Consider the following 19,202-nt stretch of genomic DNA (forward strand, 5'->3'; position numbering starts at 1 on the left):
TATAATGTTTTTTTATTTAAATAATAATAAAAAATAATTGATATAATGTAAAATGTAAGAATGTTGGAATTGATTTTGAAAATAATTTTTTTGATTTTTAGGTCCGGTCCTGCCCTTTGCCAAACACAGCCTAAAGTGAGCCACCGCTTAGGAAATAATTGGCATTCATCAGCTAAATCCAAATAACACAAATGAAGAGAAAATTGAACTTGTCCACTGCTTCCACCCATTACAACTCTTAATCCTTTTCCTTCCCCCAAAATGACCGGCGATGATCAGATATCGCATTCCACCTCCGACGACCCCAAGACCCCACTTCTCCCCCTCCACGACGAGATCCAACGGCAACACAGCTTCCGTTCCTATCTGACATCCATTTTCACACCCAAAAACTTGTACATCCTCCTCGGACCTCTTTTGTGCGCCATCATATGTCTCTGCGTCAACCTTGACGGCAACTCGACTGGACGGAACATGTTGGCAGTCCTTGCTTGGGTTTTTGCTTGGTGGCTGACGGAGGCCGTGCCGATGCCGGTGACCTCCATGTCACCGCTCTTTCTCTTCCCGCTCTTTGGGATTTCCTCTGCCGATGCCGTGGCGCACACTTACATGGACGATGTGATTGTGCTTGTTCTAGGAAGCTTCATACTTGCTCTTGCTGTTGAACACTATAACATTCACAGAAGATTGGCCTTGAATGTGAGTTCATATATAGCTACCATTGATTTATTTATTTATTTTCACTTCTTTAATCAGTTAGCTTTCTCAAAACCCACTTACAGAGTTATGTATCGACTTCGAGTTTGATTTTGAAATTATTAATTATTTTAACTTAATTATCAATATGTTCAAAATATCTAAAAAACACTTCTTTATCTTTCTTTTTCTGAATCATGAACCATGTGTCAAACATGTTTTAATAAGCATGTTTTTGTGGTATTATATAATATCTGAATTTAGTAACCTTAAAATAATGAAAAAGAAAATAAAATTTTCTCAAAAATATAATAAATATGCTACTGAGTTTTCGGATGTTGAAAAAGGAAAGAAGAAGGAAAAAGGGTAAAAGAGACACAGAGATTCCTCTCGTTTCTCTCAGATAATTGATCACGTCTCTACTTTATCGTACAAAAGTCTGATTTGACCCAACGTGCACACGTGGCACAAAACAGATAACGGTTCTATTTTGTGGAGATCCGCTGAATCCACCGCTCGTCCTCCTTGGGATATGTGCGACCACGGCGTTCGTCGGCATGTGGATTCACAACGTGCCCGCGACGGTGATGATGATGCCCGTGGCGACGGGGATCCTACATCGCCTCCCCATGGGCCCCACTCAGTCCAACGTTGAAAACAAGTTCTGCAGGGCGGTGGTTCTCGGTGTGACGTACTCTGCTGCCATAGGAGGGATAAGCACGCTTACTGGGACAGGTGTCAATGTTATATTGGTGGCGATGTGGAAGGGCTATTTCCCTCACGAAGAGCCCATCAGCTTCAGCAAATGGTTCTTCTTTGGTTTCCCTTTGGCTTTGTTGGTTTTCTTCGCTTTGTGGGGTGTACTCTGTTTGTTGTATTGCTCAAGGGGTTCAGGGGAGGCTCTCAGTGCTTATTTGGACAAAGCCCATTTGAAGAGGGAGCTTGAACTGTTGGGTAAGACTTATTAGCACTCAAATTTTGTTTTCTCTCTCTTTTCGCAAGACAGAGAGGACAGTGAAATTGTTAGCCATTGAGAGAATAAACATGAGAATTTTAGAAATTCACATGTTTGAGCAGATATCAGGGAGCTCATCCCTGCTCGAATAAGTGAGCTCTATAAAGACTCACAACTTCTGCCTGGGTTGCTAGTTATGTGAGTACACTTTGTAAGTGTTTTTGTGATTTGCTAGGCATTCAAATGGTACAGTCAGTGGCCCTTTTAGTATGTGAAGTGCCTTGTACAACGAAAATTAGGATGAGATGAATGTGTTCCACAAGTGAAATCGTGTTTACAATTCAATTTCTTTTGTCATAGTATGTTTGGAAATTAACCTGATCAGGTATGTGATTTTACTTTGGTTGGGGCAGGTCCAATGGTTTTTGCTGAGAAGATGGTGCTGGCTGTATTTTCGGTGTGTTGCCAAGTACCGTAATGAATGTTATACATCACTTTATTATCTCTTATTCTCTCAAAGTTTCACTTTATTATCTCTTATTCTCTCAAAGTTGACGTGACGTGCTCTCCAAACCTAAAACTCTATTTTTGTGCATCAAATGTTATAAAGAACCACGCTACATAAGCTTTGAAAGGATGAGAAATAATGGAGTGATGTATAGCATTACTCGAATTATAAATACCGACATGAGAATGCCTTTTAGATTGACACAATATGTTGGTGTAGATCCTCATAGTTTTGTGGATGACAAGAAGCCTAACAGACGACATTCCTGGTTGGGGAACTCTTTTCAATGGCCGCGTGGGCGACGGAACAGTTAGCGTGAGCATCATCACTTCAATAATTACATATTTTTTCAAAAGATGAAGTACATCATGTGGCTCATGGCATGAATTAATTGTTAAAACCATTGAACCAAATTGATATAGATGGATTTGGTTGCCTTTTGTGATCAAATGACTAGAGATTTCTTGTCGTCCAAATAAATGGTGAGGATCGAAAGATTTGGAAAAACCAATGTTTAGGGAAAGTATAGGGTATTTGTTGCATGTGGCTTTTTAAAAAATTTAAAATTTTTTTCCTATATTTAGGAAAAGGAAAAGGCTTTAAGGAAGTTACTGGGGGTGCTCTAATTAATGGCGACTCTCAAATTCTGCAGGTGACGATGGCAACTTTGTTGTTCATAATTCCAAACAAGAAGAAAAAGGGAGAGAAGCTGATGGACTGGAACAAATGCAAGAAACTACCCTGGAATCTTATTTTGCTTCTTGGAGCTGGCTTTGCCTTAGCTGATGGAGTTCAATCTAGTGGCTTGGCTGACATGCTATCAAAAACCTTGAATTTCTTGGAGAGGGCTCCATATTTAGCTCTTGCTCCTGCTGTTTGTCTTATAAGCAGCATAATAACAGAGTTCATCACATCTAACGATGCTACTACCACACTTGTAGTTCCTCTTCTCATCCAAATAGCAAAAAGCATGCATCTACATCCACTCCTCCTTATGATTCCTGGAGCCATTGGATCACAATTTGCTTTCTTGTTTCCAACGGCAACTCCATCAAATGTTGTTGGGTTTACCACTGGATTCATTGAAATACAAGACATGATCAAGACTGGATTGCCACTGAAGATTGCAGGAATTGCTGCATTGTCCCTTTTGATGCCTACACTAGGTAATTAATCCTTGGAAAATTGTTGAAATATTAAACATTTTACTACAATTCCTTTACAAACTGGCGTGTTAGTTCACATCGTACTATCATATCAGTCATATTCAAATTTAATTATTTAGTGCCTAACGTAGTAAGTGGCAAACAGACGGACTTACATGAAAGTCCATGTGGCCTTGCCATGTCAGCCACAATCAAATTAATTGTTTGTGAGGCTGACGTTGTAAGTGTCAAGTACATTTCCACTAAATTTGATTGCAACTGATATGATAGTGTCACGTGAACTACTATACCAATTTGTAAGTTCACATGACACTTACTACATCAACTACTAGATAATTAAATTTGATTATGAATGATGTGGTAATTTTCAGAGACGGCCACATCAATTTTTAAGAAACTTGAGTTGGAAAAATGTGATGTAAAAAAAAAAATTAAAACTTCAAGGCGTGATCACAACGACAATATCCTTAGAACATATTTTGTCCATTTTCTAACTGTTAAGGGATTTGACAAAATAGCTCCTAAGATACAATGAAGCCCAAAAGTTACTTTAGAATAGCACTCTTCTAGACTCTAGAGTAACAAGAAATCACCCGTATGGTGTGTTTTTTAAATTGCACAATTTTACAGGCTAAATTGCGATTTTAAAGGCTAAATTGTTACCGAACGCTTAACAAATTTTCTAAAAATCTCATTTTCAATTTTTTTTTTATTTTTTTATTTTAAATATATGTTTTGGAACCACAAATCCAAATAGACCCTAAAACGATGACATCAATACATGTGTTGGTGAGTGATTAGTGGTTTTTTGCTATTGCAGGAGCTTATGTTTTTGGGACAAATAAGCATGTTTTATAGCTGGAAGATTCCCAAATGTCACCTTCTTGCAAATATCATTGGGGCAAAGAACAAATTATCACGGGTAAGATCAGCAGCATACCCCAGCTATCTTGGAGACAATTATATGTTATTGGCTCTTGCCCCTTGGTCAACAAAGCCCCTCTGTGAAAAAAATTGGGGTTTTTTCTGTTAGTTTTCTGCTTTAGAAGCTGCTGTGATTTTAGTGGATTGCTGTTTATTGCTCTGATAATGCTGTGTCTGCAGAGTTGCTGTGTGGCTGTATATTTTTTATTATTATTATTATTATTATTTTTTGTTGCTGTTGCAGCTGTGATGACAGTGTTGCAATGCTGCTTCAATACGGCTTTGATACAATGTGGCTGGTGTGTTGTTGTTTTGATGCTGCTTTCCTTTGTTTTTGGATTCTTTAGTTTGGTTCTCTGAATAGCTTGCTACATTGTGATTCTTGGTAAAGATTTCCGAGGATTCTTTGATTAGTTTGCTGAGGATTGCTTTTGTTGTGCTTTCTCTGTAGTTTGCCTTTTTTGTTAAAAAAACAAAAAAACCAAACTTGAAGAGGGAAAAGAGATTATAAAATAATCTTTCTCACTCTTTGGAGTAATATTGTGCTAAAGAAATGCTAGGCATTCTTCTAGTGTTCTCTCAACTGTGATGTGGCTTTTAAAATTACCGTTCAATTTGAGATTATCATTATTGACTTTTAATCTATTGGTAATTTTAAAAGCCACATCACAGTTGGTAGAATACTAGAAGAACACCTACCATTTTCCATTGTGTTATACTTGTACCTTTTTATGGGTCGTTGTTAAGATTAGATAAACTAGGAGAGTTTGTTTATATTCATTTAATGTAAGATTGGTATGAAATCAAAAGTTTCCGTATGTGGATAAAAGTCAAAATTTATAACGTGTTACTTAATCAAATTATAATTGTCCAATGACAATTTGCTATCATTTGGGAACCAAAATGTGCGTGAAAGTGACGACAATACAACTCTAGCAATCCCCGAAAGGTCACGGTTCCGATCGTGTTGTTCATTTAATTAGGACCATTTGAATTAAGTCAAGCCAGCAATAAAAACAAAAAAATAACAAAAAAGCGAAGGGCTAACTCCTTGAAGAGTGGCCAATCATTAGTTTACCTTTTGAAAAGGTGGTCAGCCACCCTTATAGGTTGCCCAACCACCCCCTAGAGGTGAAGAGGTGGTCAGTCATTTCATGTTAACTTCTATCCGTATATACAACCACCTCTAGGGTTCGGCAAAGGGTAACCACAACACCTTCTAAGCCATCGAAAATAGTTGTAAGACTTTCATGATTTGACGAGAGATGATCGATCACTCCTTCATCTCTAAAGGAAATGGTCAGCCACCCCCATAAGAGTGGTTAGGGTAGCCGACCATTTCAGCCACTTTGCCCTCTCCCTTAAAGTGAAAAACTGTGGTTAGCCATTTTTCAAGGGTTGACCGACCACCTCAAGAGATGATCCATCCACTCTTTTGTTTTTTATTTTTTTAATGTTTTAATTGTTGGGGTGACTCATTTTGAATGAATGACCTACATTCCTTGAATTGAAACCCCTACATTCCATAGATAAGGCATTTTTTTAGTGTGTGCGTGTGTGTGTGTGTGTTTTTTTTTTTTTTTTTTTTTTTTTTTTTTTTTTTAAATAAGATTAAAACTTATAAAAAATTATTTATCTATTTAACTTTTCGTATTACTATTAAGCGTGAATCCACATTCTTTCAAATGTAAACTCGCCCCAATCCACCTAATTTTTTTTTTTTTTTTTTGAAATGTATAAATTATATATCTCATTAAAACACCTATAATTAATAATCTATTTACTCTCTTAAGAAAAGACACGTACGTTAGCTAATAAGAATTTCCACCTTCATTTTTGAAATTATTTTACAAATTTGAATTTTCCCAACTCTCTTTCATTGTATTCCATCTTTTGAGGAGAATATTTGGACAAAAATGCATTATTCTAATTTCCACCAAACGCATCTCTACAAAATTAATGAATGAAACAGCCGCCCCAATCAACCCCATGCCATCTTCACGATCTTCAACAACCCATGACGTCCACCTTCACAACCCCCTCTGATAATTCTTCCTCAATTTTGTGCCGGTGAAGTGGAATCCCTTATCCAAACCTTATCTCTAGAGTCTACCCCATCCCTCAAATGATCGTCATTGCTAAAACTAGCCATTATCGGCCTCCCACGATCCCACTATAAAACCAAGCACCCGCCAACCTTTCTCTCATGTACATTAACCCATAACAGAAAAACCAGTACCGGTTACAATGAAATCCCCGTGCTTCTACTTCTACCTTCTTATTCTTCTTCTCGTCCTTCCTATGTTGGCAGCGGCGCCTGATGCGGCGTGGACGCCGGTTCCAAACGTGAACGACCCGGTAATTCAAAACTATATATGGGCGGACCGCGGTGACAGATTACAATGGGTCATCTAAGAAAAACCTTCAGTTCGAGAAGGTGATTAGTGCTAACCAAATCGAACTCAACGTCCTCGATCGGGTTGTTGAACTTCAGCCTTACCCTGACGGCGCTGGACCTAGTCTTGGGCGTGACCAAAACCTACTTGGCTATAATACAAAATGCTTCGGGAATACTGAGCCTTCTCTCGTTTCTTCCCGTTTAACCTTCAATTTGAGAGCGTTATCTATGCTTTGTAGTGGATGATTGTGTACGTGTGTTGCATGTAATAATGCTCTCCCTCTTGGCTGAGGGTGTGAGGCAGCCTCTTGTCTTTTTGTACTCTATACATCCTTGTGGTTTATCAATCAATTCAAGGAATAAATAAATAAACATATCGCCCTAAGCTTTAAACAAATTATTCCTTGCATATATATTACATTTATGATAAATAAAACCCTTTTTAAAATTTTCCGTTAAATCTAATCAATATTTTGTCTAGTAACTTTTGCCTCAATAGGGTTATATGCAGACATAAATTTTTTTCAAACTGAGTTAGAGATCAACAACTTAAAAGAATAGTCACAATTGGTCTTCCTAGCCTGCCCTTTTTAATAAATGTCAAATGTCAATATTGTAACAATTTGTTTTTCTGATTAACCATTTTCAATAAGTTGTCTCAATTTGGATTTTGGAACTTTGTGTTTGTTTAATTTTTAGTTGCTTTTATATGTTTCTATATTATTTTTGGCATTCTTTTTTAAAAAAATCAATCTCCAGACCTTATCAAACAGACCAATATATAGTAAGCTAATTTGGTGTTATTGTCAATAAAATAAATTATTCAGAAAAACACCAAATTATTCGCATGCAATTTTCTTGAAGGTTGTTTCATTTAAAATGGACGCCTAAATTAAGTTGCGTCAGCAATAATAATAATAAATTAAAAAAAAAAAAAAAAAAGAGAAATTTTACTTAAGACCCATGAACTACCACGCATTTTGAGAAAATCTCATTAAATTTCATTAACTCTCAATTTTACCTCATGAACTTTCAATTTGATGCAATGTACTCTCTTCTATCAGATTTTAAATGTTAAAAGTGATCAAATGACCTTTATGCCCCCTGACCTTTTTATAAAATTTTAAATTTATCCTTCATTTCAATTTTTTTTAAAAAAAAAAAAAAATTCAAAGGGTAATTTAGTCTTTTTAGTCATTTTTGTTAAGAGTTATTGGTTAAATATAACGGAGTAGTCAATTGAATCAAATTGAAAGAGCATTAGCTTAAATTGAGGGTTTTTGAAATTTGAGTGATATTCTCGAAGCACGTGGTAGTTTAAGAGTCTAAAATAAATTAAGTTTTTTTCAAAAAAGCCATGAAGTGGTTAGACCACCCTTGAAGTGGCCGGTCAACCAACCCTCTGAAGAGTGGTCAACTACTATTTTACCTTAGAGTAGGTGGTTAGTCTATCACATTAAATTGCCGACCAAACTATTTCGAGTGAAGAGGTGGTAGGCCATTTCTTGCGGAATACCCTCGAGGGTGAGCTCAGCTACTTTGAGAGTTCAGCAGAGGTAGTCGATCATGAGGAGGGTTGAGAGTTTGGCTTCTCCTCGAGTTTCTCTACTTCATCGTTTGTTCCATATATATATATATATATATATATTTTTTTTTTTTTTTTTTTGCCGGCTGAATTTAATTCCACCTTCATTATATTGTTGAAATTATTTTACAAATATTAATTTTCCCAACTCTATTTCATTCTACTCCATCTTTTGAGGAGAATATTTGGACAAAAATATATTTTATAAAAAATTATTATTCAAATTAAATTGTATATTTTGAAATCCAAACTAAGTGCATTCCCAATGGTTGAGCCAATTTTTTATGCAAAATGACTCTTCAAAATTCACTTTATCTAGTTTAACTAATGAATTTTTAAATGCCTCCTACATCCAATTAGTTATATTTTTATCTATATCATTTATATATTTTTGTATTTTTTTTTTATAAGGATTATATTTTTTCTAAATATATTATTTTTCAACTTTTGGGAAAAAATAGATGTAGAGAGAGAAATAGTGGGAGAAAATTTTGGAAAGATAGAGATGTAGAAGAGAAATAGAGGAGAAAATTTTGGAAAAAGAGAAAACAGGTGAGAGAAATAATTAAAAAAAAAATGAAATGGCTGCTGAGAAAGTGCCCATACATGTAGCATTTTTTTTGGCTAATCGAATAAATTAAACATCCATTTTGATTTTTTTTGTTGGAATAGAGATTACCCGCTGCCATGAGGCAGTCAAGCGTTAGACATTTTACTATTTTTTTTTTTTAATTGAAGAAGAGAGATATTAAAGGGGAATTTGAATTTGAGGTATTAACACTAAATTTGAGGTATTAGCACCAAATTTAAGGCAATAGCACCAAATTTAGGATGATTGAATCCATTTTAAGTGATATTATCCCTAAAGGATCAACTTTCTACCCCTAGGTTTTAGTTTTGAATTCAAAAACAGGTTTTGATGCATTAGAAACTAAATATTAACTCATAGAAATTTAACTAACAAAAAAAAAAAAAAAATTTAATATATGTCCGACACTAGGCTGCCAAAATTTGATAGCTGGCATAGCAGGACTCTTTTTTTTGGTTAATCCAATGTTGAAGGTTTTTTACAAATCTGATTAGCCATTTTAGATAAAACTACAGTTTAGCTCTCCATTGGGAATGCTCTTAAATAGTTAGAGCATTCTCAATGGAAGAGCCAAATGTTATTTTTATCTAAAATGGCTCTTCAAATGTTTAAAAAACCCTCTGCATTGGATTAGCCAAAAGAAAATACAAAATAAATATTTGATTGGAAGAGCTAAAAAAAAAACTAAATGTAGCAGCACTTTTCAAGGGAGCTATTTTATTTTTCATTGTTTCTCACCTGATTTCTCTTTTTTTCCAAATTTTTTCCTACTTTTTCTCTCCATGTTTTCTTTTTCCCAAAACTTTTCCAATTTTTCCTCTTACATGTTCTCTTTTTCCCAAAATTTTTCTTACTTTTAATAATATTTTAATAGAATAGATAGAAATATAACTAATCGGATGTAAAGACATTTAAAAATAGCTTAGCTAAACTAGATAAAAGTGAGTTTTGAGAAGCCATTTTACATAAAAATATGGCTCTTCCAGCATTTCCAATGGAAGAGCCAAATGTTACTTTTATCTAAAATGATTCTTCAAATGTTTAAAAAACCCAGTACATTGGATTAACCAAAAGAAAATGTAAAATAGATATTTGATTGGAAGAGCTAAAAAAAAAAGGCTAAACGTAGAAACACTTTTCAAGAGACCCATTTTATTTTTTATTGTTCTCTTACCTGTTTTCTATTTTTTTCAAATTTTTTTCTGCTTTTTCTCTCACATGTTCTCTTTTTTTCAAAAACTTTTCTCACTTTTAATAATATTTAAATGATATAAAAATAAAAATATAACTAGTCAAATTATTAGAGACTTTTAAAAATTCATTAGCTAATCGGATGGAAGTGACTCATGATACTGCTTTAGAAATCTTGGAAGGGTCACGGGCACCATGGTTGGCTTGCCTATTTTTTTTCATTTTTGCTTTTTAGTCCCTTTTTTTTTTTTTTTTTTTTTTTTTGGGTGTGTGTCTGAGATTGCCTTTTATTCCATTTATTGCACAATAAGTAAGGCATTTTTTTTTTTCGAAAATAAAAATGAAAGTATTTGTTAATTCAACTCCTCTTATTATTGTTAAGCATGAATCCACACCTTTTTTTATTTATTTATTTTTTTAATGTAACTCACCCAAAGCCATCTAACAAAATTTTAAGAAAACTGTTTTTTGTTTATGAAAACTATTTTCGAGAACAAAAAAAAAAAAAAAAACAATTTTTTGTTGTTTTTTCACTAATTCAAAGCTGTTACCAAAAATGCCCCTGAGTTTGCTGAGATAGGCTATAGCACACTGCATACAGCATCCTCCACATCGTAATGGTACACCGAAATCCAACTGAGCCAAATCCATCAAGCGGGACCCACTCTCTAATCACAGCCCCTGCACATACAAAGACAAGAAATGATACATATCTCAAATTTTTTTTAAAAAAAATTGGTTCTTAAATAATAGGAAAAATTTTACTTTGGCCTCATTAACTTTCACTCGATTTTACAAATCCTCCGAACTTCTAAATCTCTTATTTTGGACCCATGAACTTTCAATTACTCTCAATGTTGACCTTTCGTCGGATTTTAAATGTTACATGACGTTTATACCCATGACTTTTATATAAAATTTCAACTTTCAAAAAGTTTTTTTATTTAAAAAAAAAAATGGAAATTAATGACATTTTAGTCTTTTTTTTATATTTTAACGGTTAAAATTAATAGAAGAGTTCTAATTGAGAGTAATTGAAAATTTAAGAGTTCAAAATGAGAGATTTTGAAGTTTAGAGGGTTTATAAAATCTAATGAAAATTCAAAAGGGCAAAATAAAGTTTATCCTAAATAATATGTCAATATCCTATAAGTTGCTAATACACTTTTTAAAATAATAAATATCTAAATTTTGAAATGTGTAACACGTACAATACACATCACATGGATGGACGATGTAACTTCTCAACCCAACTTCATACATGTACTGCACACAGCATTACAGCAGTACAGCACCCTCCGCATCGTAAATGGTACACCGAAATGGCGAAATCCAACTGAACCAAATCCACCAAGCGGGACCCACTCTCCATTCACAGACCAACACATCACATCATCAGGTGGATGGACGATGGGAGTTCTCAACCCAACTTCACACTGCACACAGCAGTACAGCACCCTCCACATCGTAAAATGGTACACCGAAATCCAACTACAAACCACAAGGAGTCCCTCTCTGAGGCCAAATCTCATCCGCAAAATGCAAATTTTTTCCATATGCAGCCGTTGCCCGTTATCCACGTCCCACGACCCCTATATAACCGAGCCCCCACCAACCATTCTCTCTCACGCTTCCAGACCAAAACCCATCAGAGAAGAAACCAACGGTTACAATGAAAGCCCAAGTCCTGTGCTTTTACCTTCTCGTTCTTCCCCTGTTGGCCTCCGCCACCGGCGAGTGGCAGCCGGTCAACATCAGCGACCCGCACGTGAAGGAGATCGGTGAGTTTGCAGTGGCAGAGTACAACAAGTCGTCCAATGCCACCCTGAAGTTCGTGGGCGTGGTCAATGGCGAGACCCAGGTCATCGACGGGGCGAACTACCGGCTCGACTTGGAGGCCAAGGACGGGTCTGTCACGTCCTTGACCAAGAACTACTACGAGGCTGTTGTGTTGGAGAAGGCATGGGTGGAGTTCAGGAACCTCACCTCGTTTAAGCAGCTAATGACCACTCACAACCGGCCCTAAGGTTACTTCGGGAATATTGAGCCTTCTCTCGTTTCTTCCCGTTTAACCTTCAGTTTGAGAGCGTTATGCTTTGTAGTGGGTGATTGTGTACGTGTGTTGCATGTAATAATGCTCTTGGCTGAGGGTGAGGCATGCAGCCTCTTGTCTTTATACTCTATCCTTGTGGTTTATCAATAAATTCAAGGAAAAAATAAATAAACATATCACCATAAACTTTAAACAAATTATTCCTTGCGTATTACATTTATGATAAATTAAATCCTTTGTTAAAATTTTCCGTTAAATCTAAGGCTGGCAAAATAGGTACCTGGCACATACCTGTTTATTCTACGCATGCTTTTTTATAATAAGATTTTAGATTAGATGAATGAATTATCTGAAATCTTATTATAAAAAAACATGCATAGGATAAACGGGTACCTGCCAGGTACCTATTTTGCCAGCCTTAGAACTTAAATCTAACCAATATTTTGTAAATTATACCTTCATCGTAACTTTCGTCCCAATAGATAATATGCAGACAATATATTACACAAAAAATAAAAAATAAAAATAAAAATAATGTACTAACAATATATGTTCCATTATACTTGGATCAATATTGTATCGATCAATTTGTTTTTCTGGTTAACCATTTTCAATAAGTTGTATCAATTTGGATTTTGGAACTTTGTGTTTGTTTAATTTTTAGTTGTTTTTATATATTTCTATATTATTTTTGACATTCTTGTTTTTTAAAATGAATCTCCAAACCTTATCAAACAGAATATATAGTTAGCTGATTTGGTGTTATTGTCAATAAAATAAATTATTCAGAAAAAACAACAAATTATTCCCATGCAATTTTCTTGAAGGTACGTTGTTTCATTTAAAATGGACGCCTAATTAAATTAAATTGTGTTAGCAACAAAAATTTTTTAAAAAAAATGGGGGAAATTTCACTTAAAACTCATGAACTAGTACCACGTATTTTGAGAAGATTCTCTTAATTCAAAAAACTATTAATTTCACTCCTTGAACTTTTAATTTGATGTAATGTACTTTCCTTTCGTCAGATTTTAAACGTTAAAAGTGACCAAAATGAGCTTTATACCCCTGATTTTTTTATAAAACTCCAAATTTATCCTTAATTCACATTAAAAAAAAAAAAAAAAAAAAAAAAAAAAAAAAAAGAAGCCTCCCAAACTACCAATCATTTACGATTTAGCCTCTCAATGTTCAAAATGTAATAAAGTAACCTTCAAAACTACCAATCAGTTGTAATTTGGCCACTTCATTAGTCATCACCGTCAAATAGGATAGAAAATTCAATACGACATCATTTTAGCAAGGTTAAGTTACTATAATTGCATTTTGGGAAAAAAAATCAATTTAAAAAATACTCCCAAAACGACGTCGTTTGGCAAACCCTAAAAAAATAATAATAATAATAATTAAAAAATTAATTAAAAAAAAAGGGCTGTGGGGTACCGAGTGAGCCATCCCCAGGCCATGGGATCCATCCTTGATGATCTTTGATGTCGCACACAACCTTCAGGGACATCATTGGCATTTGATGCATCCTTCCGTGGGGGTGCCGTCACTCGTAAAGTTGGTAATGCACTTGACCATAAAGGAAGCAAAGCTCTTAAAAACTTGTGTCGAAATGGACCGACAAATGAGAAACCCACAGGAAGATGACGAAGTCTGTTCAGTCCTAGAGTTGGATGGCTTTGTTTGCCATATTTTCTGTGAACAAATGTCTTGATGAAGAAAAAAACAACTTGAATTCAATTTTGGAAAGCTATCTACTTACCCCTTTTAGCATACTTATTACGATTCCCATCTTCATCATCTGCATAATATGAAATTTCAGAGTTTTGCCGTTCAACTTGAAAGACACACTTTCAGGTTGGAGCACCAGGGACAAAAATACGGCCATTGAAGGAGAATATAGAGGACCAGAGAGAGAGATGAGCCACCCCCAGGCCTATGGCAGCCACCCCCACCCCTAAACCACACCTTCTAAATTTTTTTTAAAATTGATTATTTATTTTTTTTAGGGTTTACCAAACGACGTCGTTTTGAGGGGTATTTTTTTAATTGAATTTTTTTTTTTCAAAATGGCATTTTAGTAACTCAACCTTTTCTTTCAAAAAAAAAAAAAAGTAACTTAACCTTTTCGAAAGGACGTCATATTGCATTTTCTATCCAATTTAACGGTGTTGACTAACGAAGTGGCCAAATTGCAACTGACTGGTAGTTTTGAAGGCTATTTTATTACATTTTGAACATTGTGGGGCTAAATCATAAATGACTGGTAGTTAATTTGGAGGGCCTTTTTATATTTTTTGTAACGCCCCAAGTTCTAGAGGTAGAGTGATTGAGAGCAATTGTAACATATTCTTATTAAAACAAAATAAAAATAATTATCCTAATATAAGATCACCACAGAGACATAACGTCGCCAGAGTACTATAATCTCTCATTATAAAATCACAAACACATAATGTGCTAGTATTCAATAATCTCATAAGCAATAAAGTTACACCGTCTATGCTTATCCAAAACTGTCTAGTCTATAGAATGGAGTCCCAAACACTTCTATTGCTACTACTCCTGCTAGTTCATAAAGCAGCGATAGGATCTTTAACAACAAGAGGCCCACCGGTACCCATGTCCTCAGTACTACGATATATAGAGCAATCTGAAAAAGATGTATAGGGAGAAGGGATGAGTTCGACAACTTAGTAAGTAGTCACAACACCAAGATGTTATAAAACATGCTATGCAGATTTCTATGTCAAAATCTTTAATTGTTATGCACAATAACAATTTATGCAGAATAACATAATTAACAAAATAAGCATGATAGTTGCAAAATGAGTAAGCACTTCTTTTTACTTTCATTTCAAAATAATTGTTTTACCCTTTGACCCGACACCACAAATTTACCATAAGCAGTGCATGTTGGCTTGTTCTGAAGGACCTATATGCTCATCTTGTCGTCATAGGGGAGAGCTACCAGGTTGAGAACTTCCCTAGGTGAAGGTCAACTACCTGGTAGCACACACCTTCTAGTAACCGTCATTTGGTGTGCTTGCCATGCTACCCTATGCGGTACCGATCGTCACTATAATTGTATCTCGGGTTAAATATTTATAACCATGAATGCACATATAATATTTCATATGATTTGTAAGATCATTCGTAACTGTATGCTATGCCATAAACTTTAAGAGCTCTTTTCATTCATAATTGCAGTTATGCATAAATCATGAAGTAGGGTAACTGTAACACGTAAAATTCTTAAACAATGACATATGATTGAATAAAACTTGGCATTAAAATATGAAAAGAAGTGCAATTGAAAATCATGTAAGTAAATTCTTTATAAAATCCCCAACATTTTTTCAAAGATTTATAATAAAATTTGTTGGGGTTTTTGGTGTTGTGTCCCCTTACCTGGCATTGCATATATGCTCTTATTTTGAACCCGCATCCAACTCACAATTCCTACAACGGAGATAAAAAGTACTTTAGTCATCAATTCGTTTTCAAGTCTCAATCATGTATCACTTTAGTTGATAAGGATCTTAACTCTAATCTTTATCCTATCATCATCTATCCTTAGCCAAAAACATTATAGTAACATCAACCCTACCAAGCTTGATTTATATGCCTCACATAGAATTCTAGGAATCAACTCCACTAAGGTCTTAATTTAATCAATTGCTTTATACTAAAACACCAAGGTTATAATATTCTTATTGCTATAGAATCATCAAGAAGTTTATCTAGACATACTATTATTCTCCTCCTAAGCCATTTAATTTAGCAACTTACTCCTAATATCAAAACCTTAGAAACATTTACAACAATCACTCTAATTATCACAAGACGTATTAGTATCTAAAACCAATAAGCATCAACTTCTATGGATCCCATAATAATTTATGATCAATATTTAACACTCTAAATATAATTACCTTCTCCAAATAGCAATTCAAGTGTTTATACACTAAAAGCCACAATTTAATTCCAACTACAAAATTAGAGTTTAGCTTCATACTAAAAATACCATAAAAGATATGAAAATATTACCTTGGAGAGTTCTCATTTATTTATTTATTTTTTTCTTCATCCCCCTTTTTCTTTCTCTTCTTTCTTTTCTTTCTTTTGTTCTCTTTTCCCTTCTCTCCTTATTTTCTCCTCTCTCTTTCCTTTCTTTTCTTCCTCTTTCTTTCTTCTCTTCTTCCGGTTCTCTCCCTCATCTCACGCTCACTTGAGCTGTGAGTAAATGGGGGGAAAATTGCTCCCCTTTATAAGATGTAAAAGCTGGTCATCCCACATGCACTCTACCCACCTGCTGTCAAGTAAGCTTGACACCTTAGCTGCCCAGGTGTTCAATGAGAAGACAATGGAAGCATGCTGGGTAACACGTGTACCTCAAATGATCGTCATTGCTAAAAGTACCCGTTATCGGCGTCCCACGACCCCCTTTATATAAAACCAAGCACCCGCCAACCTTCCATCCTCTCAGGTACAGTTTGATCATATACATTTACCCATAACAGAAAAACCAGTACCGGTTACAATGAAATCCCAGTGCTTCTACGTCTACCTTCATATTCTTCTTCTCGTCCTTCCTATGTTGGCAGCGGCGCACGATGCCGCGTGGACGCCGATTCCGAACGTGAACGACCGGGTAATTCAAAACTACGGGTGGACAGCGGTAACAGATTACAATGAGTCATCTAAGAAGGACCTTTGGTTCGAGGGGGTGATTAGTGGCTGCCAAATTGAAGTCTATCCCAGGACGACGAACTTCCGGCTCACCCTGACGGTGCAGGACGGGGGCGTGACCAACACCTACGTGGCTATAATACAGAATGCTTCGGGGATATTGAGGCTTCTCTCGTTTAGTCTCGCTTGACTTTCGGTTCAAGAGCGTTATGCTTTGTAGTGGGTGATCATTGTGTGTGTTGCATGTAATAATACTCTCCCTCTTTGTAGGGGTTTATGTTTAGGGTGCGGCCTCCATGCCTGAGGTAGCCACTTGTCTTTATACTCTATCCTTGTGGTTTATGATCAATTAATAAATTTAAGGAATACATAAATAAACACATCACCCAAAACTTTAATTTAATTAGATGTTAATTGATCAATGTGAAGTGCATGTGGTTGTACCTATACCTTCATACAACCAGATTGTATACCTTCATACAACCAGATTGTATGAAGACAATATAACTTCTAGTAGAGGTAACCGGTCAAGAGACAACTCTTGGTTTGTATCTCTTGGTGAAAAGTTGAGTTGAGACTCTATAGTCATATATATAGTTCCAGGAAAATACAAATACTATTTCTACTATCTATATTTTATGTACTTAAGATTGTGTGTTCTTAAGGTCTTTTGTTCTTCACAAGATTTCCACACTAATGGGAGAAATCTTTCCGAAAATTAATTATACAAATTCCAAACAGTAATATGATTAGTGGCTTTATTTTCAGTTAGCTAGTCTCAATTTGGTTTTTTGAATTTTTTGTTTCGTTTAATTTTTAGTTGTTTTTATATTCTTTTTTTTTTAAAAAAATGAATCTCCAGACCTTATCAAACAGAATAGTGAGCTAATTTGGTGTTATTGTGCTTTGGCCACAGTTAATCTGATCGTGTGGTTGATAGAAATACCTCAACTGCTATGAGTGGGAGAGGGAAAAAGAGCTAGCTAGCTGAAATCTTTATAATAAAATTTGCACCTCAGGTATGTTTGAACGTGCGTTTGAGAAGTTCGTATTCAAAAACTACTTGTTTGGTATAAAAAAAAAAAAAAAAAAATTAAAAAGTGCTTTTAAATGTCCAAAAAATTCAAAAATTGCTAAAATGCACTTTTAGTAAAAACTTAAAAATAAAAATTTTACTAAAATATGTTATTTTTACTTAAAAACTGTATTTCTCAAACATGTTATTAGTGTCTGTCTGGCTTGGTATTTTGCCGGTCAAAAGTGTAATTTTATTTAAAATTATAAAAATATATCATTTAAAAATATATTTTATAAAAAATTATTATTCAAATGAAATTGTATGTTTTGAAATCCAAACTAACCATTTACAAGGTTTGTTATCATTTCGCAATCAAAATCTGCGTGGAAGTGACTCATGATCATACCGATACCGCTTTGGCAATCTTGGAAGGGTCACGGGCTCCATGGATGGCTTACCTGATTTTTTCGTTTTTGCCTTTTAGTCCTTTTTAAATTTTATTATTATTATTATTTTGGTCTCAGATTGCCTTTTATTCCATTTATTGCACAATAAGTAAGGCATTTTTTTTTTCGAAAATAAAAAATAAAAGTATTTACTAATTCAACTTCTCTTATTATTGTTAAGCATGAATCCACACTTTTTTTTTTTTTTTTCCCTCTAATGTAACTCACCCTAAGCCATCTAACAAAATTTTAAGAAAAACGGTTTTTTGTTTATGAAAACTATTTTGGAGAACAAAAACAAAAAACAAATTTTTTTTTTTTTTTTGGCTAAAAAAACGTTTGACAAACTATAAAATTATTTAATATTATATATAAGTAAATAACAATAAGCACAATATTTCTCTCGATTTAGAAAAAAAACAAAGAAGCCTAAATGAAAATACTTAAAACTGTTTTAAAAGACATGTATAAATTATATTTAAATTTCGTGTAGTTCAATCGGCTGGGATCACGCCTAATGAAACAGAAGTTACTAGTTCGAAGTCTTCTCCTCCTTTTATGCGGACATGTAAAAAAAAAAAAAATTATATTTAAATTTTGAGTCGTGATACACAGCACACGGCGTGCTGCACACGCCTGTGCAAAAATTTTATTTATTTTTAATTATAAAAAAAAAAAAAATGTACACCGTGTACTCTTTTACTTCACCCCTAAATTTTAGTTTTTTGGTATTTTTATTTTCACTTGTTTTTGTTTTTAAAATAGTTTGTCAAACGCACATTAACAGTACAAAAAACGCGCTTTACTGTTTTAGAAACAAAAAACTATTTTCAAAACTGTTACCAAACAGGACCGGAGATTGCTTAGATAGGCTATAGCACACTGAACATAGCACACAGCACCCTGCACACCGTAACGGTACACCGAAATCCAACTGAACCAAATCCATCAAGCGGGACCCACTCTCCAATCACA

General features: G+C 34.6%; 1 protein-coding gene and 1 pseudogene across 2 annotated transcripts; both read left to right on the forward strand.

Annotated features, from left to right (window-relative positions):
- Positions 1-133: 133 nt before the first annotated feature.
- LOC132171245 (tonoplast dicarboxylate transporter) lies at positions 134-4,662 on the forward strand. 2 transcript variants are annotated; one of them, XR_009439020.2, is made up of 7 exons: positions 134-699; positions 1,173-1,650; positions 2,065-2,108; positions 2,379-2,474; positions 2,812-3,325; positions 4,146-4,247; positions 4,494-4,662. XR_009439020.2 is itself a non-coding variant. In XM_059582513.2 (6 exons), the coding sequence occupies exons 1-6, from the start codon at positions 262-264 to the stop codon at positions 4,181-4,183; spliced, it is 1,608 nt and encodes a 535-aa protein (XP_059438496.1). In that variant the 5' UTR covers positions 134-261; the 3' UTR covers positions 4,184-4,377. The 2 variants fall into 2 exon arrangements, 1 of the variants encoding a protein (XP_059438496.1); XM_059582513.2 differs by lacking the exon at positions 4,494-4,662 and having other exon boundaries at positions 4,146-4,377.
- Positions 4,663-11,684: 7,022 nt separating this feature from the next.
- Positions 11,685-12,038, forward strand: LOC148589976 (cysteine proteinase inhibitor 5 pseudogene; annotated as a pseudogene).
- The last annotated feature ends 7,164 nt before the right edge of the window (positions 12,039-19,202 follow it).

Source organism: Corylus avellana, chromosome 1 (assembly GCF_965113065.1).
Source record: "Corylus avellana chromosome 1, dhCorAvel1.hap1.2, whole genome shotgun sequence".
Classification (NCBI taxonomy): Eukaryota; Viridiplantae; Streptophyta; class Magnoliopsida; order Fagales; family Betulaceae; genus Corylus; species Corylus avellana.